The sequence below is a fragment of the Asterias rubens genome, chromosome 6, assembly GCF_902459465.1.
Source record: "Asterias rubens chromosome 6, eAstRub1.3, whole genome shotgun sequence".
Taxonomy (NCBI): Eukaryota; Metazoa; Echinodermata; class Asteroidea; order Forcipulatida; family Asteriidae; genus Asterias; species Asterias rubens.
Window position 1 is genome coordinate 10291148 of NC_047067.1, and position 25777 is coordinate 10316924.

At 39.5% G+C, this 25777-nt stretch overlaps 1 protein-coding gene across 1 annotated transcript in view; it reads right to left on the reverse strand.

The window, feature by feature from the left end:
• Positions 1-477: 477 nt before the first annotated feature.
• Positions 478-25777, reverse strand: part of LOC117291949 — a 32385-nt gene continuing 7085 nt past the window's right edge. Inside the window, exons 2-3 of the mRNA XM_033773970.1 lie at positions 3205-3330; positions 478-2438 (exon numbers count right to left, since the gene is read on the reverse strand). Of these exons, the coding sequence (XP_033629861.1) occupies positions 2152-2438; positions 3205-3330 (413 nt within the window). The 3' untranslated portion in view covers positions 478-2151. The remainder of the gene's footprint in view (positions 2439-3204; positions 3331-25777) is intronic.

Consider the following 25777-nt stretch of genomic DNA (forward strand, 5'->3'; position numbering starts at 1 on the left):
GTTTGTGTTTTGATGCTGGCGTGACGCAACCGCGTTGTATGCGTTGCTGCCTGGACCTTTCCTTTTTGATAAACACACCGGGCTGGTTGGCACAGTTCAGGGCCCGATTTCATAGAGCTGCTAGCACAGAAATTTGCTTAGCATGAAATTTCTGCCTCGATAAAAACAGGATTACCAACCAAATTTAAATTTGTTGCATATTGCTTGTTTCAGGTATTCGGCTGATGTTTGCTCATCCTGAAAATCATGTGGAGATTTGGTTGGTAATCCTGTTTTTATCGAGGCAGAAATTTCATGCTAAGCAAATTTCTGTGCTAGCAGCTCTATGAAATTGGACCCTGGTGTTTTACCCAAATTCAACATTTCCTGTAAACTTTCAATTAAGTAATACCTCTTATGATTGGTTTCCAACAACTTAAACAGTTTGTGTAACATTATCTGTTTTGGTTTTGCATTTACTGCTTTCGTTAGTTTTTAACCTCGGTTGGCCAAAACCCGGGTTGTGGCGTTGCAAAATAAAGGTCTGTATTGCACAACACTCGATGGCGTTTCCAAAGCAATAGTCCCTGTATGCATGCCTGAATGTAATAGCATTTTCACGGTAATGGCTAATTAAAATGCTCTGTATTCGTCCTTCGCTATCCTCGGCTATAAATACTTGATTCGATTGGATTACCAGAAGAAGAAAAAACTGTAAAACAAAAACGAAGCACCGAATATTGTTCAACGTGAAAGCGCACTGAGAACCACATTTTTGTGTGAAATTGAATACTTGATTTGCAATGTGGTTGCGTACCTTTAATACATTAGAAAACCACAGCTTACAACAACATTTTAAAATTGCTGCACTCTGTGACTGAAACGAAATAATTTTTTTTTTTTAATAACCAAAGCAAGTGAGATTTTATTTTGACCATAAGGCAGTAATTTGCCAGCCTTTGAAGTATAGCTATATTCGCCAAACGTCATGTCCATATCAACGTTGCTCGCAATGGGCTATAGCCGTTGGGAATTCTTGACTACTTATTTCACATCTCACCAGGGAGTCTAAGAATAAGACGTATCATGAGCTCCCTGTTTCCATGGAGTCAAATTCTCAAAGTGTATAGCTCTCCCCTTGTTGAAATGGACGTCCGACCTTGTGATGTTAGGTGAATTCTCATTAGAAAATTCCAAAATTTTCTGTTGATGACGACATTTACAAATTACATCATAGTGACGTAACTTACGCGTCCATGCATGTAAGAAACACATATCTACACTAATAGATCTCTATGATGTGCAGGTGGCGCATTTTATTGTCTGCTGTGGATGAAGACATTCAGAATGTACGGGTCGAAACGTCGACAATTTGTGTTTAGACGGATCTACAGGCTTGATCTGTTGGACGCAATTTTATGAAGTAAAACTATTAAACAGAATGTGAAATGGTAAATGACTCTGCGATCAAAGTTAATAAGACCAGCACAGCTGCAAAGGCTATGAACATTGCATTAGCCGAATCATTTACACACTGGCGTCCATCATGGTTACCAGTGATCATGTTTTTCCAAATGGCCGATGAATATATTGACCAACAAGACCATCCTGCGCACCGTGTTCATACATCCCGTGTACGACTTTTTGTGGGGAAATTGTGTGGTGAAATCATACAACATTGGGAACGAGGTTGCAGCACGATGACTCCGAAAACGGGGAAATAGATGGAGTGCGTGATTCGATGTACCATTCGAAGCAAGCCGGAAACACAACTGCTATTTCTTGTTAAGTTTGCCAGCAAAGCGAAATACAAGGTAACGACTATTAGTTGAAACTGTCGTTCTTGGTAGTTGGGTGATGGAAGTAAAAACTGTGTTTATTTGCGTGCTAGCTAATAGCATCATCTACGGTGGCATGTTGTACCGTTGGTTGGCCTGCATAACTTTATGCACGTACGTACGCGCCCAAACGAGATACCAAACTTTTCCGTAGCAATTTTGTTCCACGTACGCAGGCAGGTCGTACGGTAGCTTCACAAAGGCAAGTAGGACCTACACCTCACTCCGTATCCACTTCCCAGTGCCCTAGATCCATTGGCGACAGTCAAGTATTCCTGTGGTAGCATAGCAAGATGTTCGCACAGTTGCCAAAGTTCTCATTTCACATAAAAAGTCACCGCCAATTACATCTTCCATATCCGCAACGCATCCAGTGCCAAAGAATACCAGACGACAGATACGTTACCATGACAACCCCGCCAAATAATAAAAGAGGGCTGGCGTTTTGTCTGTGCGCAGACGACAGCATGTTGCAGTTGTTTTCGTGGCAACACCACACGCATATATAGTCCTCGTTACTGACGTCGCATTTGCCATTGTTGTAAGTTTTTTGCTCCTCCGAACAAAAAGTGTCGTCAACGCAACTCCTGGTGACTGTTTTCGGTCTGTAGTGGCTGCCACCTGCCAAAATGAATATGCAAATCAACATCCGGTCAACACAATCATACAGAGATGCCAAGTCCAGAGGCCTTTCGAAATCGCCACCCAACTTCTTCTTTTTTTTTTATTTAATTGTGGACAAACAAAGTGTTCCAAAATGCATCAACAACCTCTTCAGAATAATTAAAACTCACATGAGTTACACAGGAGATGTTGATGGTTAATGTGGAGGTACGATTGTGTCAGATTATTTCCTACCAAACTTTTAAAAAAATCGACTAAAAATGATGTCCAAAATCCTCCGCTAGTGGAGCGCATTTAACGAATTTGCTAAACGAATCGGGTAAACTTGTGCGCAATAAGCATTTTGCGCTCTGCCAAATTTTAGCTGAACCTGGTGGAAGAGCAAAAGCGTGCGCAATCTGCAAATTTGCGCTCTGTTTGTACAAAGTTTGTACACAATGATGATTCTGATAAACTGCGTGCAATCTGTAGATTGTGCAAACATTGTAGATTGCTTTTTTGTACACACGAGCGCGATTTGGCAATGCATGTCGTTAATTTTTATTATTTTCCCGGTCTGGCCCCAATGCGTGAGAAAATGGTTGCTGTGCGTGTGAGCGTGAGACAGAGCCCAAAATGCGTGAGCCTCACTCCTATTTATCTCTGAAAAGACTCTTCTTTTCCCTTACTTCCTACCCCCGTATTCCTCTTCCCTTAATCTCAAGAGAAATGCGGGCAATGTGTCGACCCTCCTGCATTTTAACCGCCAATTTTCACATCTTACCTTCGTATTTGATTTGTGTGAAGCACGTGTGGTATCCAACGGTGCATTGATCTACATAACCGTTCTGTCTGCATTCGTCGTCGTTTCTGGAAGTAGCTGGGCAGGAGAAGCACTCCATTGTTTCAGCTGCAGAATAAACCAGTAGAATTTGATTGAACTTCATACATTTTTAACCCAAGTATTGTAATGAGGATTGGATCGAACAATTTTCTATGCAGATACGGATGAAGTGGCAACTTTCTCATGTAAAAGAGTGAAAATTTCACTCTCATGCTTGAATGGTATCAGTTTTGCTCTTTAGAAAGTGAATGTCAATCTGTGTCCCTCTTTCTGAGTGAACTTGAAACTAACTTCACTCTAATCAGATTAAGGTACCCGTCTTTTACTCTGAAAATAGTTGTCCGTCATATGGCTCTTGCAAGAGTGGTAAGGGGGATAAAACGAGTGGTGTTCACTCTTTTACCTTCTTGACAATGACATAACAAAATATTTTTATAGATAATTTTACCTAAAACATATTTTGCTTTAACCCTCGTTGTGTGAGTAGGCATTTTCTTTTATTTTATACGCATTTTTGATACTTTGTTTCTTCATCATTACTTAACCACAAACTTAGGTCAGTTACAGGATGTCCGCATGATAGAAGTATTTAAAATATAGCATTTGTTTGTTTCGTCCGTCTACACGGCGTTGTTTTTACCTTTCAGTAGACGGTCTTGTAATTGGAAATACATAAGTAAAAATTTAAAATCCCACCACAATAAACACCCACAATGAAACTCATTGATCAGGTTGTCATAACGTATCGTTATAAACCTATACATTAATCTACCTTTATACTACTCGTTGATATAAATATTTCCCTTTTCCAGAGTTGAAGGAAAACTAATCATGTTGCTTAACACGCCGAAAGCGACATGATTTAATCACAGACTGACCTTGTCACAAGCCTTCCAACACGATCCCACTAAATCACGTCGTGTATAGAATTGAGGAGGAGGAGGAGGAGGAGGATGGAGGGGGGGGGGTAGTTGTAAATGTAATTCATTTTACGTCTTGATTTTTATCGAGAGCGAGTCCGTCTCCACGCACACCTGCCAATAGATTACGAGGGCCGGCCCATAATGGAATGGTCGAGTCGCATGTGGTATAACCCCATCTCCCTCTAATTGATGTGTAGTAATGCTAGGCACGATCGCCACTAGGTAATCAAATGAAGGGAAGACCTGTCCGTAAAGGTTATAAGGACACATGACACGGTGACCGATCGGCAAAGGTATAATATAACATGAGCTCCGACCAATTTAAAGATGCAGGGGAGTTATGCATTCCCCAGATGGAATCAGCTCCTCATAAATTAACGGGGGTGAACAAAGATTATGGAGACCAGTGCCGCTAAAGCAGCGTTGCACCATAGGATATTACATTATAGGCTAATTGAATTGTGAAATAGGACTATCCGCAACATGCACGAACTTATGAGGGCGCCGTTTAAACAAGGATTTTCTACTCGATCTCTAATACAGTTAAAGGGTAACAGCATGCTTATAATGTTTTAGAAACCAGTCGACCGTGAAGACATTTTGATTTCATATAGTTCCAGCTATGGAACTATGATTTGTCTTGGGATGCATTAAACATCGTACATGAAGTGTACAGTTTAGTATCACTTGCAGTCTGACGTCATGAAGATACTAACATTTTACCTTGGTTGGTATAGCAGGCTTAATATGCGTGCACACCAGCTCTCGGAAGTGCAGTAAAGGCTATTCTGTGCACTACGAAAATCGCATGCCCAACTTTACTAGGTCTATAACACCAAGGTGCCCAGTGGTTGAAAGCCTTAGAGGCTTTGTAAAAAAAAAATGAGAGCTTAAAGGATTCGGTTACTTTTTCAAAATGTCCATAGAGTAACATCAAACTTACAGGGTTTGAAGATAATGATAGAGGGAAGCTTCCCTTCAAATATTACTTACTGAGGTGCTATAGTTTTGAGAAATGAGTAAAACAATGACATGAAAATATGTTTGTAAATGATTAAAATAATGATTTACTCAATAGATTATGACCCACCGGTCGCCAGACTGACACAAGTTTGGTATACCACATCATTCGTATCTGCAAACGCCTTAAACATATTATAATAATATAATAATAATAAAACCATTCTTATATAGCGCATATCACCGTGAGGTCCCTATGCGCTGTAAAAGGAAATCAACAATTATTGTACAAAGTAAACAGATATGTTTTCAACCGGGTTTTGAATTGTTCTGATGTCTCAGCCTGTTTGACAACCTCTGGAAGACTGTTCCATAACTGAACTGCTGCATATTGGAAAGAGCGGGGGGGGGGGGGGTCAGAAGGGATTTATTTGAAGATCGCAGATTCCTGGTTGTTTTGTACTCCTGAACTAAGCTTTGAAGATAAACAGGGGCAATACCATGGATACATTGATAAGTCAGAACCAAAACTTTAAAATCAATTCTAGCCCGTATTGGTAGCCAATGTAGATCCTTAAGAATGGGTGTGATGGATTCGCGAGTGCGAGTTCTGGTGACAAGTCTGGCCGCTGAATTTTGTATGCGTTGTAATCTGGCAATCTGAGTGACCGGTAGTCCGTAAAGAAGGCTATATTGCAGGTATCTATGCGGCACATTACAAAGGAATGAACCAAATTTTCAGTAGATTTCACATCCAGATATTGTCTGATGGAGCCAATTCTATGAAGAGCAAACGAAGCAGCACGACAAACATTGCTGACATGATTGTTAAGTGAAAGATGGGTATCAAACAGAACTCCGAGGTTGCGAGCACTTGACACTGGGCATATGGAGGTATTGTTTAATGTGATACTTGAGAGAGGACTAACGGGTCTGTGACCGACGATTTTGAGAAAAGAGACGGATACCTTTTGTTCAATATTTGTCATTTAGTGGAAAACATGTTGTATACGTATAGTGATGGACGCAAAGTAACTAATATACTCGAACTCCATGATAAGACTTCAACAACCTTTTTGTACAAAATTAATATACACTTCAACATCACTAAACTAAAAAACTAGTACGTCATGCATAAGGTCGTACACAAACGGCATTTGTTTCGTCTAATGTAACTGTACAGGATACGACAATATAACAAACATTCTTAGTAAATTACGCAAATTAATTTGTTGAAAATAACTATTGTCTAATTTGGTTATTATATTTCAGCGCCAGGGCTCAACACCTATTTGCTTACAAAAATGGCCACAATATGCATAATACACTCCATGTTACATAGGCTCATGTTGCCATCACCAGTGCGATGAACTCTATTCGCTATGCACAATGTCCTGGCTCGTCATTACTTAAACATCTCCGCAAGAAACAGCCTTATTAAACACGGTCTCCAATAATAAAATTGCCGGAATTTTGCTTCGTTTAAGCAGACTTAAAACGGAAGTGAGGGGAGCGTGGAAGGAGAGCCGTGGGGCGAACCCAGCGCGATAACTCGTTTACATACCCCCGTTAATTAGAGAGAGGAGTCCCCTCGGCCGTTCGCGCTACGGATCAGCGTGGGGGGACTTTTACTTCACGCATGGACTGTAATTGATTGGTGTATCGTGTGTATAAATGTATATACATGTATATTTGGCAGCTACGGCGAACCTGTAATGCTAGTTCTCATACCCAGGCAAAGTCGTAGCCCCAAAAAGTTTTCCCGAGGGGTGGTGGTCAAAGTAATATTCTGAGTTTTTTCCTATGCCGCGCCTAGCGGGCCTGCTTAACCGACATACCTAGCAGCTTCAGCCCTGTTTCCATCGATGCCGCTGATTATTCAAGAGCCTGTTTTTTTTTTTTTTTTTTTTTTTTTTTTTTAATTAGCAGCTCCCGCTTTTTTCCATCGTTGCATTCGGCATAGCCGAAGTCCTAGTTTAGGTCATTCAAGTATGTGTGGTGAGTACCATCTCTTCGGCTACCCATCCGCTTATAAACCACAGTTTGCCGCTAGAGATTTAACATTATTGTTGTTGTCTTTGAATGCAACATTCCTATGTGCGTTGACCATGACGTCACACGCATGCGTATCTGCTGCATGCACGATCAAATGTGCCACTTCTTCTGGCAGTAAAGCTGGCATAGGTTCGTGTAAAATGTTTACAAAAGGTCGTAAATTTCTTCTTTCAAATGCATTTCTTATAACATAAACTTTTCATTTAGAGACGAGCTTTAGTCTATGAAGAACGGAAAAGCCAAAGTCCCAAGTGCAACCAATCTGAAGTACGGTGGACACTATTGGGCTTGAGGGTCCCAAGTCAAATTTACCCGAGGCCAAATAACATGTCTTCAAAATGGGATTTGAAGCACTGCTGACTGAAATAAAAAATTGGTGTGGGCGGTACGGTAACGCCGTGAATGTATATCTACTTGCTGGGTAGATAGTGTTCTTTGAGAACTTGTCTTGCGTGTCTTGAAATTACTTAACACGTGCAGACGACCGATACCAGAGTCACTGGATTGCTCTTTTTTGCTAAACTGTGTTTGTCGGTTATTAAATCAAGAAAGAAAATGTCTGCGTCAATGTCTGTTTTGTACGTCATTTTCACAAGCCTCCCGTGCTTTGAGGGACACTTCAACTAATAAAGTCACACCACCCACGTTTTTTTTTCGTTTTACCGCCTGGACTCTTTACCCGATCCCTACGAGAGTGGTTTCATTGTAAATGAGATCCGGTCAAGAAATCCACTTTGTTGTCTTAAAAAACAACCTCCATTTTGTTTATTATAGAATTCCCAAACTTTCGGAAGCAAATCTTTAGCCCATTAGACTGTAGGGGGAATAGTCACGGAAATGCTGTTTTCAATAAATATTTCTTCGCGGAAGTCCAATGAATATCATACCCGGTACCCAAACAACCTCGTGAGGATCCTGACGTGTGCATTTTATACCTTACGGCACTTATTTGCATCTCCATCTTGCAATATTGTCCACCATTCATTATTGATGCTTTATCACGTTCGAGAGAGCTGATCTGTACGTAAAAGCTAAAGTGAAAAAGCTGTATACATTCTGTAGGATATCACTAGTTATTGAACATCGAGTTCAAAGTTCTAGCCGACTAGCAGAACCGAAAATGAGTGTCTTATTGAGAGAAGCAATGGTTTAAAAACCCAGCAGGTTTTAACACTATGTAGTGTGCTTTGGATAATGATTCTTAAAACCCCAACTGTTTTTTTTTTTTCGTTAAATTTTGGCTTACCTTCAGCCTCGGTTTAGATTTCAATGCTCTGAACGCGGAATAACAAAATGTCGCCACCATGATGCTGCTTGAAAGGTGACCTGGAGTTTTAGTGTCAGCTTCAAAACACACTTTGTGCTAATAGATTCAGCTGTATCGTACGTCATCATATTACTTTTCTATCACACTGACTTCGCAAGAACTCTGATGATTAATTCCTAATTAACTGAATGTTACCACCATGTGTGTTTTCCTACACGCCAGCTTCAGCCTCTTTTTTCCAAGGGCGACTTAAATTCCCGAAACCAGAGTGTCCGCCGTTCCCATAAGGTGCAAACCTATACCGTATTGGTTTACCGAGTTGTCTGAAAGTGTCATCCTCAAGAAATATGTTCCACCATCTTGGTCGTGTTCACTGTACCCAACAACATTAATGGATGCTAACATTCATCGAGCAAAAAGGAACCAGACTATTTGCCATTCCATCCTCGTTTTTGTTACATTGATTTGAACGGGAGAAAATCAAGATGGCCGCACCATGATAACGGTCTAAACGCGTGTTGCCGCGCAATCAAAATCATAATAACCATTCGCTCACATCCCTTAACTGTTCATACAACTTGTTAAGTTAAATGTTAGTTTTCTACCAAGAATACTTGATGGTAAGAAATCAAGCAGCAATACCCCCATACCTCTACAAGACGTGTATGGACACCTATATTTCAATGAGTTTTGTTCACAGGCTATAGCTGTGAAATTTCCCCTGAGAAACCAACTATTGTTTGTTGAGTAACGACCCTTTAAGATGGTGTGACGAATCAAGTCACGACAAGAGGTACTTCTTGGCTCACTGGCGTTTCTTCATTCAAGAACAGCATCCGTCGATGATTAATTTGACATTTCGCTCTGACATATTTCTTTTCTTTTGGCGTCTAGACTTTATTTATATACAAATATATTGGTGGAGTCAGAGGGGGTTCTTCAATACTCAACAACGATTCATGTGATGACACGACGTTTGTAGGACAAGTCAATTCGTAACGTAGAAAAATAAACTTGGCCCCAGTCCTTTGATTAATATTAAAGACAATGTAACTTGTGGCATCACATGTTTACAGACGGAGACCCAGGACTTCCTGCCGGCACGATATGTGCACAGCGCAATGGCAGAAAACATCAACTCTGATGGTTTATGAAGATTGCACTGTCCGATTTCTATCAACTAATGGTGTGAAGACTTCCTGCTTCTTCTCACACGTAGGCATAACTTGCTTTACTGAGATGTAACACACAGAGACATCCCAACAGCTTTTAATTGCATGTGATGTATCTCTTTGGATTTCATTGTCTGATGCATGTTTCCCTCCCATCCTACAATCTAGACTGTTTTAAGACGAACATCAATTCCTATCCTTCAGCTCCCTGCTGGGTAATTTCCATCTTGCATTTTCCTCTTGTAGCCCCTTACACAGGGAGTGGCTTTTAGCCTTGTCTGGGGGAGGAGATTTGTTCAGCCGTTATCTTGTATAACACTTGAACTAAATAAGTGTGGAAATTATGAAACAAAGTGTACAACTTCGGCCATTTTTAAAAAGTAAAATTACGCGACGAAATAGTTAAATTTGGAGCTGAAAACACCGCAAATAATCGAAGTAACAAAACGCGATAAATTTCATTCTAGACCTAGAAGCCTACAGCAAATTGTCAATATTTGTAATGTTCGTAACGTGAGAACAGTATACTGTTCTCACGTTACGAACATTACATACCCTCCAATAACCGAGCAATTTCCATCGGACATCTCATTTATCCTCGGATGGCATTGATTTGAGTAATGTTGTGTGTTTAAACTCTAAGTACATCTGACAGCTTGATTTGATTGTAAAGAGAGAGAGAGAGAGAGAAAGAGAGAGAGATGGGGGGGTGCGACTAACACTTCACATCTCCAGGTGTGGCCAATAATTTGACGAAACGTGACTCAAGCCGACATAAAGAATCATGGAAAGATGCCACTTATACGGTGACGTGGCTACAAGGCTACAATTTATGTTTTACATACCGCGCACATAGAGTCTTGTCATTTTGATTGGTGGCACACGCGTCACGTGTCGTTCATTAACTTGCCATTGATTTTACTTTCGTAACCATTCAAGATGTCATACTGGACATGCGACCGACCAAGAATGCGCCCCACTATTAAATAAAGTCCCATTAGTATACAGAAGAGCAAAATGCTAAATATTGAAAATATACACGACTCCACAAAAGTGCGTATCGTGTTAGTTAACGGCGTAAAAGGAAAGCCGTGCAATTTGGAGCTAATTGGATCATTTTACTTTTAAAAACATCTTTTGAACCATATGCATTTTATAACGAACAGGTTTAAACGTTTCCATAGATCAACTCGCCCGATCCAAGGTAACGTGCCTCTTTAAACTAAATCACGACACTGTTAGAAGAATGAATGCGCTCTCGGTATATCCCCTTTGCATTTGGCTCCAAGTTTCCTGAAAAATATGTATCGTGTGACATGGCCTTATAAAAGTCTTTTCACATGCCCCCTCGGGTCTATTAGCCTAATTTGCTTCTTTCAAAACCAGTGTTGTGTAAAAGATCTTGCCGAACCACTCAACCAAAATGGTATACTTCTTACGGTTGCTTGCTGTAAATAACAACAAATATTCATGTTTTTCTGGTCGATTTCAGCAAAAGTTCATTTAGATTCACTAACACACATTCGAATTCAACCAGGTTTCCCAAATTCAATCAAACTATAGCGTTTCTTTGTAGCTACTTATGATGCATTCAATTTCATTTCGCGCGCACATGATTTCGTTTTCTTGATTACGAGTAATGGGGAGAGGTTGATAGTATAAAACATTGTGAGAAACAGCTCCCTCTAAAGTGACGTAGTTTTCGAGAAAGAAGTATCTTTCTACGGATTTGACTTCGAGACCTCAGATTTAGAATTTGAGGTCTCGAAATCAAGCATCTGAAAGCACACAACTTCGTGTGACCATGGTATGACAAGGGTGTTTTTGTTTTCTTTCATTAATATCTCGCAACTTCGACGACCGATTGAGCTCAAATTTTCACAGGTTTGTTATTTCATGCATAATATGTTGAGATACACCAAATGTGAAGGCTAGTCTTTGACAATTACCAATAGTGTCCTGTGTCTTTAAAGGCATTCATGACAACACTTTTTCTTAATTCTTCAGTTGAAGTTATATAGGCCTTGGTTTTTGCCTTGAATTAAATTTAAACGATCTATATTTGACCCGTTAATGCGGTTAAAATCTGGAACGAACATCCTCAACATATCTCTAATATTTCTGATGTGCACACTTTTACATTAATTGTCAAACTCATCATTTCAAGATGCACCCTTTACTTCATATAGTATTGCTGTTATCTATTGTTAATCTTTGTTTCCTCTGCATGCGCCTTGAAAGGCCCTTTAAATTGAATAGGAGCATTACAGTTGCCTTTTATTGGTTCATTTATTTAGTTATTTTAAAATCTTCAGACATAATAATTAAAGTCACCTGGAAATAATTTTTTTTTTATTTCAAACATAAGAGTATATGCTTACGAACAATAAAACAATTTTTTTAGTAATTGTTTGATATATAAAGTTGTTTGGGGGCTGACTCCGCCTACCCCTTTTGTGACGTCAATCGAGGCAGACTTTGCCATGCGTATAGTAAACACACGTGCAAAGTACATGTACGTCCAAGTCGTGAGTTGGTACATTTCAAAAAGTGTTTTTTCTGCATTCAGCAGCAATACACCTGGTCGGCATTGCCGGAAAAAAACAATTTTTTTGTTGTTGAAACTTACAAACTCACGACTGGGTCCGTACATGTACTTTGCAATTGTGTTTACTCTACGCATTACAGGCAAAGTCTGCCTCGATTGACGTCGCGAACAGCGCCCTCTCGGGTCGGGGTCTACTCTTAAATTTGTAAATAACATAAAAACTGATTTTTTTAAAACCTAAGTTAACTGTTTATTCACATTCCACTCATCAAAACACATATATTAGTGACAAAAGCTTTATTTTGAAAAAATACCACTTCCAGGTGACTTTAAGTACACAGTGTACATTTACAAATTTCCGGTCCAGACAAAAGTGAACAAGAAAAAACTGGCATCCAATGTGTCAGACCCAGGAAAATCTCCATTAGTATTCATGAGACTGGCGGTAAAGGCGTTTGTACCTAAATACACACAAACTTAATACACAATTAATCAAACTTTCCAAACACAATAATTGGATAGCATGTAATACATGCCTAAAGGCAATCAATGTTCCATCATTACATTACACATTAATATCTCCATATAAAATCAATTACACGCCAGATGTTATTAACTCACAGGATGTTTGGTGCCTCTTCAGATCTCATCCATTTTGCTTCAAGCTTTTGAGACCATGCGTCATTTTCCCCTAAATTCAATTTCTGGTAATCGTAGTTGGTGAGTGTACTCACGCCGTGCGCTTTCCCCCCGCCATAATTCAAATCAAACTGACTAATTTCACCAAGTTCGGCAGTTCATAAATGAATTAAGACTAAAGAAATCCAACACTAAACATTCGCTCGTTAGGTAGAGTACAGTAATTGCTTATTCCATTAGGACACATTGTACAATTCACCCGTTTAGCAGACGACGCCAGAGAGATGCTTCAGTAAATGTTTTCGCGCCATTTCGTTGGCGCCACAAGATTTCGCGCGAACACGAAACACCAACTGGATTCTTCAATAGCGTGCGAGAAAGATTGCAGTTCATATTTTGTGAATTTATTGATTAAATCAAAGTTAGGAATCATTGTGGATAAACAGCTGATTTGCTAATCAACATTTGGACCTTGACATGAACTCGCGGTGTACCACACCAAACCATTTATAAATTATGCAACCCCGTGATTTTGAATGCCCCCTTCCCCTGATGGGCAACTGTTTTCTCTATAGAGAGTACAAAGGCAAATTAACAAGGCAAACCTGATCTTTTTGGGCATATCTTGGTTGCCGTCCAGAAGGGAATGTTAAAATTTTGCACCGATCGTAGATTCTGCCCAAAACCGAATTGTGACATAACAATCGAGTTGATTTTATTCATTCACCAAAAGTTGATAAAAATCGTACAATAACGTCTTTCATAAAATATGAGATTCTCTTCAGAACTGTTTTACATGTAATGCCTTCTCTAAACGTGGTTTTGTGACTGAGTAACATTATGTTTTTCCTTTAGTGAAAGCGAATCTTTCAAATTTGTGCAGTTCATTGTGATCTTGAGGCATAGGATTTGAGGCATTGCATGTTGAGGTATCAATGTATATTTGGTTTGCGGTAACACCATGTGTGTATCTACTTGCCAGGTATAGTTTGTTCATTAGAGAACTAACTTGCTTTATTCTACTACCGATTTCATAATAAAGTTGTAATATAAATTAATATTGTCCTGTGAGTCACTTTATAGAGCAGTTGCGAGTTATGGCTGTCGAAGCATTTGGCAGATATCGAGCCTTGCAAATTTGAGTGCAGACCTCAGTGAAAATACCATTTCCATTTTGTTAGACCATTAACTGTCGCATATCCCCACCTATATGGCGAGATAGTCTTACACCACCCGCAACTTCTGTCGTATCTCGTTTCCCGCCTTTATTGAATAATGTTACGAAAAAACCGTGACCGATATGCGACGGCGTGTTCTTTATGACACGAGCATGACCGAGCTGTGCATCAGAATTGAGATCGATAGCGTACGAACGCAACACGTTTAGGCATGACGGACTTGCCTCCGATCCTCGTGCCCGTGCCAGAGGGCAATTTATTCTCGCCCCTGGGGACTACGCGATTGATTGCAAGCTCTACTGGGGGCTCGAGGAATACACACGAACCGGGAGGCAAATAGAGAAACAATTGGGGATTTGGACAGAGGTATAGCATTTCTTCTTCACAGTGATGCATGTCCGGTCGTCGAGGACATTTCGATTTTACCCAGTTCAGGATTCTGCAATGTGTATGAACACAACGGCTGTTATTTGTAGGCGTCGACAAAAGGGTCTGGTGATTAATGATTACAAACAAAAGTTCACATCTATTTTGTTCATTGTTTTAAAATGAGGTTTAGCTGCACGTTAGGAGGTGAGCAAACACGTGAACGGGAACGTCAAAAAATGGTGTTGTTTCTAGGTGACGTCTACTTTGGGCTTAATTTTGGCTCACGTGATGTGACGTCTGCACGTACGTACCTGACGTGAAAAATTGGAACTTTCTAAAAACGTGAGGTCTAACAACACAATTTCCTGACATTTACGTGCAGTAAACCTCCCTAATGAGAAATGTGACCACGCGGGTTGTTAAAGCAAATCATAGGTAGCGATGGCCGCAACCGGCAGCTCAGTTTTCTACAAACGCATAGAACAAAAGATTGAGAAAACATTAACAAGCGTATCACAACTAGACCCCAAGCTAGTACATGTATTGGGGCAATGGTAGTTTCTGTGATGAAATGGGGATTTAAGTTTGACCAACAGCGCCACCAAGTGTCCAACATCCCTCGCTTAGACAACTCACGTTTTGGCAGACATTTTTTAACAAAATCTGCGGCTTTGCGGCTTGGACTTATGGTCAAATCACTGCAAAACTCGGTTTTTTTTCATCAATTAATTTCCAGCCAACCGTCACAATCGATGCCGAAATTGCTTTGTTTTGATGACACAGCGTTACATGTTTGTAGAGTCATTTACAGGGCTCCATAGTATATTTTAATCTATTAAGGGCCATGTTACACGGGGCAATTTACATGTTTGTAGAGTCATTTACAGGCCTCCGTAGTATATTTTAATCTATTAAGGGCCATGTTACACGGGGCAATTTACAAGCAACCAACCAGTTCCAGGAAATCTCTAAGAAGATAATCCATTCCTATTTGAACGTCACATATTTTTCTTTGTAATGCATAGGACATTGTTGGAAAAATTACTCTTGTGCCACCGAAGTGCCGTAGCAATATTGTTTGCCTCAAATTTGCCTGAAAAAGTTGTGTGGCAAAGCTTTTAGGCACCACGTCATGACAGAGAACATAAAAATAAAAGAAACATACATACATTAGCCGTCGGTTGAACATTCGATCCAAGATTGGCAATGAGCGATTGGACGCAGACTGGTGAGTATTTTGTTACATGTGCAACTGTACATAAAGACTATTCCACTTGTTTGCACATAGCCTTGGTATATTCTATCAAAGTATCGACCATCAATAAACACAATAAGGCACAAGGAAATCTTTTCTGCCATTATTTTGGAGCTCGGTTCTTGATGATTTTTTTTTTCTTCTTTTTGAGACAACATCAATAGAGGGCTATAATTGTGAATCAGTAACCTTTAAAGATAGGGACATGAATATGTTTGTCAAAGTATAATGTTAGTTAAAGCAACATGATCAACTGGAAGGTACAATAAAGTCCCATTTGCAGTTTTCAGCTGAATACAGTGTTTACTTGAAAACAGCAAAACATTGTCATGGTATTTTCACAAAAACATCGAGTCCATCCACATAATAGGAATGTGACAGCGGGTACCAACTACAATTGCTGGTCGAAGCATTCTCGAATGGACACCAACCCAAAGAAATCTGAGAAACGGTTTAAGGTGACAAATTATCCAAACCATATCACTTTAAATAGAATCCCTTTTCAATTTTGTTTACCATCGACAGCTGCAGTCTTCTCACCAAGAACGTTTTTATGGTCATTGATTTTTTTGAGACTTACAAACCTATGACTCTCAATAGTTTACCACCATGACTGTGTTTCCAGTAAATGCAATAGCCATGTTGTCATATTTTTCCCAAGTTACAACCCTATATGCCAGTATTCAAATGTCACCGTGTTCCAGTGGTAAGACTTGCAATCACAAGGTTGTGGGTTCGAACCCGGCCAAACTGACAACTGATTTTACAATGACTAGAATAAGTATTGTCGTCTAGTGACTGACTCGAAATGTATTGATTTAGTTGTGCATTTATCAAGCAATGTAGCCACCATTAGGCGCAACGCAGCACCTTGCCGTCTTTGACTGATTTGTTACGGTATAATAATTGACTCATCAATGCAACGCATGTTTAAGACATCTCGACTTGCGTTTCCAGTCAATTTGGACTTCATTGCACGCTTTACTGGCGACTCGTCCAGCTCATTTGGCACACACCACGCTCAAAACAATCTCAAATTCCTGTAAGTTTTTCTTTTACAGGCAGAGTCTTCACTTAACTGTTTATGAATCAATTACAAACTTAACATGGCAAGACCCGTTAAACCAACCGAGGTCTACATTTTTTACGAGAAAAAAAATAGAAATTATTTGAAAACGAACAAAAAGAAGGAGGGGAAGGAGGGAATTCGCCGTGAGAGTAATACTCAACTGCCTGGAAAATCATGGCGTTTTACCGTGGTAGTTTAGGTCGTAGCACTTTGCCTATGCCGAATCGTTTCACATACACACAATCAATATACCAGTTAAATTGGACGGATGCAAGCGTGTATTAATGCTGCCCGCCATTATGCAGGCGCCTCTGATTTCGCTGCGGGCGATATCGTTCGGTTCTTCGATTTTTCGAAGAAAAAAAGCCCGCATTTTCAAGACGGTTTTCACCGACGTTTCCTACCTACACTAAGACAACATTTCTCCCTCTGTGTGTGTGTGTCTGGTATGTGTGGGCTGGAGATTAGATTCTTACAGCATTCAGCTGAAGGTATTTTGTAATTATCTTTCCTGTGTGTTGGGGGTGATACACGGACAGTAATATTATTATATTAAAGCAGTTGACGGTTTGAGTGGCTTCGACTTCGGCACGTTGTATAAACTCTGACGCATAACGTACTTAAGCCTCAATATTCACATGTGTTTAAGTGCCCTCGACTCTGCCGCTGTCCTATACAATATTAATACACACTCGAGGTTCAAAATCACAAATTTGTTTGCATTTGAAACAGAATGTGCATCATGAATTACACAGAAGGTCACACCAAACCTACAACCTTTTAACAACTTCATTCTGATAAGACCGGTAAAAGTGGTATCAATTAAATTTTAATATCTAACTTTAAGGTCCTTAACTTAGGTCAAATGCAGTCTTTCAAGAAGGCTGACTGGTTTATACTTGTGTGGCTTCAGCGGTTCGTTTTGCACTGAGACTGCATTGCATTCGCAACATCTTTGAATACAAATATTCTTTAATTGGGTTATCAATGTAGGGATTTTCAATTGATTTAGAAAGTAAGACCCAATAAAAACAGGCTCTCGTGCAGCCACAGAGCGGCGCTGTTCCCGGTTTAAAAAAAAAAGGAACCAGACTATCTGCTCGTTCAGCCTCATTTAATAGTTACATTATTCGACTGGGGAGAAATCAAGATGGCAACACCATGTTAAAATGTCCATAAGACCAGACTCCATATGCCGCCTCTTAATATACATTTTGGAAACGTTTTTTATTGGTGACAATAAAACCTTATTAATATTGGTTAACAAGTACAGTAGCTTTTTAAAGATTTCTTTGAACCTTTTCACTTCGAAGTAAAGTGGTTATGGGAAATGTACACGGTATCAGTTTGTGTCTCCCCAAATTCGAATCTGACAAACGTTTATGTCATAACGTTTCTTAGAATGTGTTTTCCAATTATTACGGAGTATTCTTCCGGCGCTCCAGAGTTCCGGCGATTTCTCAAAAAACCCGACCTTTAAAATTTGGTAAATATTCTTGTAATGCAAACAAACCTCCACCCCAATATTGTCACTCACCCTATGTGCAAACATCGAGAATGAATACTTAATCACAAAGGGGATCAGACTATTTTGCCAGTGCGAAGGGATTTTTTCCGTTCCTTTTAAATAATGAAAAAAAATATGAAAAAGATCACCGGCTGAGAACAGTGTGCTGTTATTAAACTCTGACGTATTAGTTCTGCATGACAAAACATGTTCACGTCCGCACGGGTCATTTTTGTTCAAGTCGTGCCAACTAAAATGAAAACATGGGCTGTGTGTGGTGAAAGAAAATCTGCAAATTATTAAAAACATCTGCATCTGAATTATTTGTAATCTTGAGAGCTTACTTTCTGTGGAAACTTGATACCGTGGCAAGCAATTGCTCTGAAATTGAAGCCGTGCAGAATCAAAGGGTGTAGTCAGTCGTACACCTTTAGGTTTATAGTCGAGTTGATTGGTTTGTTTTGCCAAAATAAAATAAGTAGGATGTGTACCGAATGCCTTGAAAGTAAAAACGTTGGCGTGATGGTTGGTTTATGTGCAGGGATGAGAATTTACGAATGTGAGTAAATAGTCCTGGAAAAAAATGGATTGTGTTACAATTCAGGAGGTTTAGAGATTATGTGATCATCAGAAATACGAAACGAGGTTTGGACACGATGGACTTTTATTTTGGGTGATTGCTTTGCTTCTTTCAAAACAAAAATAAATGGCTCAAGGAGAATTTAAGAGGAAAATCGGTAAAAAGAAAAATCCAACGAAATCACATGCCTGGATACGTTTATCTTAATATTGACAATGTGTTTTTGTTTTAAGCCTTAGAGAAAGACGCTGCGGGGTCGAACAAAATGAACTGGTCAAATTTTTGTGTCAAATCTTTCCCGAAAATATGACCGTACTTTATGCATCTGCCAAATGATGTATTTCTCTAATTAAATTTCTCTAAAAGACTTTCCCCCGCACTGCCAATAAAATTACGGTTAAAAACGTCATCGACCACGAAACTACTGGCACACACAATTAAACACGTTTTGAAAGCCAGTCAAAGCCTCCCCAACACTTCCAACCGAAATCAACCCTGAACGTTAAAGGGATCGCCTTAGATCGGTCGAGTTGGTCCACGAAAAGCATTTGAAACAGTTTGTTACGAATTCAATCTGGTTAGAAAGATGTTTTAAAAGTAGAACACAGTAATCCATATAAAATACGCCTCGAACTTGCGTTGTTTTCCTTTTATTTTACGATCTATCTCGGTCGGCCAATTTGTTGGAGTCAAAAATTTGACTCCATAAAATGGCGTGCCGTGTTAGTTCACGACGTATGAGAATAACCGTGTTACTTCGAGGCAACGTGTGCCTTTAAGAACCCAGTCATAGCGCGCCAATTACGGCACGGCGCGGCAAATCTAATCTTATACGATGACCTTGAAATTGCATGCTTGGGGAATCTCTACTCCCCCACACCTTTTACAGAGTCTATCATAGACACGTAAAGTACATTAGCAAAGTTGACAGAATTTAATTTATGCTTTGATAATCGCAGACGTTTAATTCTAAATATAAATAAGTACATGCCATGTTGTAAATTCGATTTTCTGGAGAGGTATTGGGTTTAAAATTTCATGGCCGAGACGAGTTAAGCTTTTTCTTGAGGACTTTAGGAAGATCATATTTCTGAACATCTGCCACGCGGTTTCATGTATAAGAACATGCAAGTGTGGAATGGAAAGCAGCTTATGTGTATGAATTCATTTAAAGGCACTGGACACTATTGGTATACTCAAAATATTTGTTAGCATAACAACTTACGAGGTAACGAGCAAGAGAAACGGCTTCCACTGTAGAAGCATAGTATTGGAGAAAGAGGTTATTATTTCTCACTCAAATATTTAAAGACTTCAGCTGGGCAAAGCCTTTTATTATGCATCTGAAATCACACAAAGTAATGCAAAAAGGGTGTGTTTTTCTTTCATCTTTCTTGCAAGTTCGATAACCACTTGAGCCTAAATTTTCACGGGCTTGTTATTGTATGCAGGGCCTACACCAAGTGAGCATATTGTTATTTGACATTACTACCAAACGTGTCCAGTGTCTTTAAGGATGTCATGCCCCTGCGAAGAAGACATTCACCGAATGCAAATCAAGTTATTTTGTCGAGAGGTTTGTTACAGACGTTATTGTGCGAGAGCGTCTGGCCAACTGTCTGCGTGTTGTGTTCAAATTATTTTGCAGTGTATGGTCTTGTAAATTTGAGATGGAACTCGACCCTTGGTTTTACTGCCAGTATACCTGAGTAATTCATGGAGCTGATTTCACAAAGAGCTATTAAAGATCACAATAAAGAGCTAGGCAATGAATCTTTAATGCAAAGTGAAATGCTGACGTCACAACAGATTGTGAAACTCACCATTAGACAAACTTGATTTATTTGTGAAATCAGGTCAGGTTTTTTATCTGAAGGACTACAACAAATAGGGCAAGAACAAATAATTGTGTTTTTGTCTCGGGACTGTTTTTTATTCAAGCCAAACGATAATTAAATGGAATTGCCATTGATGTTTTAAACACTGGTTTATGCAAACAAAAATGCAAACAAAAATTCCTCGCATGGAAAAAGTGATGTTCATCCGGTTGAAATGTTTGAGTATGACATTTACCATTAAAGACCATGGACACTAGTGGTAATTGCGAGATGATAAGGAAAGATTGTTACACGAAGTTGTGTGCTTTTAAATGCTTAATTCTGAGGTCTAGAAATCAAATTCAACTATTTTAGTGGAAAATTACTTCTTTCTCAAAAACTTCGTTACTTCAGAGGGGGCCGTTTCTCACAAAGTTGTATACTGTCAACAGCTCTCCATTGCTTGTTACCAAGTAAGTTTTCATGCTAACAGTTTCTTTCAGTAACTACCAATAGTGCCCAGTGCCTTTAAGTCAACCTCTTCAAAATGCAAACAAAAACTCATCACATCGAAAAAGTGATGTTCATCCGGTTGAAATATTCAAGTATGACATTTGCCATTAATGTAGTTGGGTCAACAGTCTTCCATAATAAAATCCCTGCAAGGAGGGTGAATAAAATCAAAAGCAAATTCTCTGCAGCACCCCACAGAGACCGTTCCTATACCATACAATGTAACCATGTGTAGCTCGGGCCTAAATGTAACCCTAGCCCAGTATACATAAACATAGCCCATAGACTACGTTTATATACAGAGTTAAAATCACTTTTAGGCTGGGGCTAAATAGTGCTAAGTTAAGGCCTGGGCTACATTAGGTAATTGGGGGGGGGGCGACTACATTTAGATACATGGCTTCACTTAGGTATCGGGCTACTAGAGGTGTGGACTACACAGGGTTATACATTTAGGGTATCGTACTGTACATTACGCTGCAGCTAATGTGTCAGACCTAGTGTGTTCACAGCGTGTAAATACACATCTCACATATCGTCCACTACGTGGGCCTGTGCCAGCCATATATTAGACTTTCCGTACTTCCAAAAACATTTACTCAATCACCGCACACTATAAGCGGAAGATTTTGTTATTGAGCCTTTGGGGATTGAAAACGCAGATGGAATACTTTCCGTAACCAGAAAACAGGTTTATATCTCCACACCTAGTAATCCCTTGCATACCGACGGTTTACACCGTGTCTATTTACTTGCATCATTTTTATCACAGTCTGATTTGGACGGAAATGAAAAAAAGTAACAAATAAAACAAAACGCATTTGGTACAAATTTAAGCCGAAACTTAACTATCTGTCGTGATTTTTACAGTGTATAACATTCAGATTTGGGTGCTTTGAAAGTAGAACATAATGATCCACACCAATAAACTGTTCAAAATTGTGGAGTTTGATTTTACTTTGTGAACTAATACAGGCTGCACCGTTGCATTCCTGTACTTTTATGTCCTTTAAATTAAATCCACACTGTCCACCAAACCAAACCCCCGAAGAACTGTAAAATAAACTTAAAATAAAACATCACATATGCTAGCTCCTAGACGAATATAATGTTTCGCCCAGTAGGGCAAAATCGCCTTCTTTTTTTCAGAATCGTGCTCTCTGCAGAAATAATTTCATGGTTGAAATAGTAAAACTCACGATGCGCATCCCGCAGCAGTTTTAGGCCTCTTCTGTGTTTTGTATGCCTTGCGGAGCACTCGTCTCCGGTCGCCATGGAAACGGTACAAAATTTACAGCAGCTTTAAAGGCACTGGACACTATTGGTAATTACTCAAAATAATTGTTATCATAATAACTATTAAACTTGGTATTAACAAGCAATGGAGAGCTGTTGATAGTATAAAACATTGTGAGAAACGGCTCCCTCTGAAGTAACGTAGTTTTCGAGAAAGGTTTTTCTCATAAAATATTAAAAACCTTCAGGCTTGAAGCCTTTTTAGGCATCTGAAAGCACACAAATTTGGGCAACAAGGGTGTTTTTTCTTTCATTATTTTCTTGCGACTTCTATGAACAGTTGAGCCCGCAGATTTTTTTTTAAATGCATATCGGGATATACCAAGTGAGAATACTGGTCTTTGACAATTACCAAAGGTGTCCAGTGCCCCCAGAGTGCAAAACTACTATAGTAGTTTGGATGACAGTATACACAAATATTCTTTGTATCAAATTGTTTATGGTGCAGTGCAAGAAATATAACAGCGTAGTTACTCATGTGAGCAACTATTTCAAATTTCATAAGGCAATGAGTATTAACTGAAGATGTTTAAATGAATACATTTTCCTAAAAAAAGAAACACTTCATTGTATACTCCCCTTTAATACTGAGAACATCCACCGTGGAGCCTGCCAAGCAACTTCATCTCACTAATAACTGTCATTTGAGACGAAAATATATTGACAACCAAAACACACCTGAAGGCCTTTCTTGACCTGTGACCCCCATGTTGCTAAGGAGCTCTCGTCTCTAACAGTTGTCATGGAGACGAAAGAGATTGACAAGCGGAATCTCTCTTCCTCTCTCCTTCTCTCTCAATCAGCGTACATCACAAGCACCCTTGAGAGATCCCGAGCCTGGGATGCTTCTACTGGGCCAAAATCTTGGTCATCTTACATGAGATGCGAAACGATCCAAGTCTATTCTCATTACAGCTAAAGCTGTTCTCAAGTTACCCCGGAGAAAGAATTTGCTAGAGTGGATGTTGCGAGAATGCAGTGGGGGTCTTTTGTGAGTTTTCCCTCCATCTGAGATGGGACCTTGGGGGGGGGGGGGGTATACTGTAATGTTTCATCCCGGTATGTTATTCATGTTCACGGAGAAGGCGAGCTTTTCAAACAGGATTATCTGCCACACACATCAAGTACCTGCACATGACAATCAGCCTCTCACGTGTGGGAACACCTTTAAAACACCGTTGTCCATGCGCCACCACATGCGTCAAAATGAAAGCCCCTATTCAGTCTTAAATCTCCTAATTTCGTTTGGCGTATTGCCTTCTTGTTCGCTGTTTATTTAAACTGAATGCATACGATTAAATAGACTCCACGCTGTGAACGTTTAAAGGAGACGAACGTCTTTGGTTTTGGGAACCGTTCAATTGTTTTAAGAGTCCTATATAAATGTGTTATATATCGGCCTACACATAAATACTAAACTATGAAAGTTTCAATCCAAAAGGTGTTGGCGTTTCTGAGATATCGCCAAAAATCTAGAGCGAATTTTTACCACGCAGGGTGAGAATAATTCGTAATTGGAATACACAACCTGTGAAACGTTTGTGAATTTCCAACTTTCGTAAAATAAAAAAAGGGAGACATTTCCTCCCATATAAGCACACTACTTCGACGTGAAATTAATCTTAAAATGCTTGATACTATCGAAAGCTGCTGTACCACTAACCAAGTAAGTAATTTGTTATTGCCATTAATTTTAGGAGTGGTTACCAACATATCCACCCCCCGGCAATAAAACGAATTGGTTGTGGTAGTTTCTCCTGACACACTTAAAGGTCAGGTTGGTGTAGTGATGTCTTTCCTTGCCTTCCACCCCTGGGACCCGGTTCGAATCTCACTGGGACACTATATGGATTGGGTTTTTTTTTTAGTCCCTACTTGACTGTGTTTTTTTCCTGGAATAATTCTCTTATGTTTTCCTCCAACATTTAAAGTTGAATGATAAGAGCGTTGAGAATATATATTAAGATTCAGGGGCCTTATTCATGAAGCCCTCGTAAATCGGTCACTTACGTGGCTCTAAGTAAGACGTTAGTAAGACTTTAGTAAGCCCTTACGTGTTATTTAGGAAGCATTCGTATCGCTTTACTACCGCGTTACTTACTAAACCTCGTAACGCCTTTTTAAGCGGGAACGCGCTTTAAGCTGAACAGTCATGGATTTGTTATGTAATTCACTGGAGCGTGATCTCATTGTCCAGAACGAGTATTTATACTGTGACTGGACTGGCTACGGTCATTTAGAAGACATTTGTCACCCTGCAAACATGGAGAGCCAGACTAAAGTAAGGAGGAAGACCGTTGTCCCGCAACGCGAGGAGGCAAAGGGGAATCATTGGAAGGCGAAGTTTCTCGCCTGCTGAGACAGTGAAGATAGTTGACCTTGTTGCATTGAATTGGTAGGTGCTTAATAACAAATTTCAGATGTTGTAACGCTGAAGAGAAAGGCCGACACCTGGGCAAATCGCGGAGAAAAGTCCTCAGAAAAGTCCTCAGAACTACCAAATTGGTTCATCACGAATGTGATGACATTCAGAGATTTCGCAAGCTTTCACACGACGCAAACATGCAATACAAAATGTAGTTGGTTACCCCTAAACTAAAATTATAAAATAAATAAATAAACGAAGTAAATAAACGAAGTAAATAAAGTAAACGAAGTAAATACTACAGAGCAACTCGTTCGCACCTTTGTAACCTCCCGACTTGACATGGGAAACTATCTCCTCTATGGACTGCATAATAAATTTACCGCTTGTCTCGCCTTCAAAATATTGCCGTCAGAATTGTAACCCGGTCCAACACTAGAGTCACATATCACACCTATCCTACAAGATCTACATTGGCTACCCATTAAGGATAGAATCATCTTCAAGATCCTTGTGTATGTCTATCGCTCATATCAAAAGGCACTTTATCACCATTTCTCTCAGAAGGACTCCAACCCCATACTTCCAACCGCCAGTCTATATGCGATCTAACAACAAACATCTTTTAAGGAAACCCCTGGCCAAAACATCATGGGGTAAGAGATCAATTACTTCTGCTGCTCCTTCATTATGGAACGACTTGCTGGAACTTTCTCCATCAATAGCTTTGTTCAAAACTTCCCTAAAGCCTCATCTGATGAGGACTTCATAACCGTTTTTTCCCGTTTACTGTGTCACTGCGCGATGAGCATATTTAGATGGATACCCGCGCATTATACATGGCCACTATTATTATTACTATTAACTAAATAAATAAACATAAATAATTAAAATAACAAAATCACGAAAAATTTACTAAAAAGTGAGAAAAAATAGGTTAGTAAATTCTCAAAAATTTTGAGAAAGTTTGAGAAAAAGTCGCAAGGATTGTAGAACATAT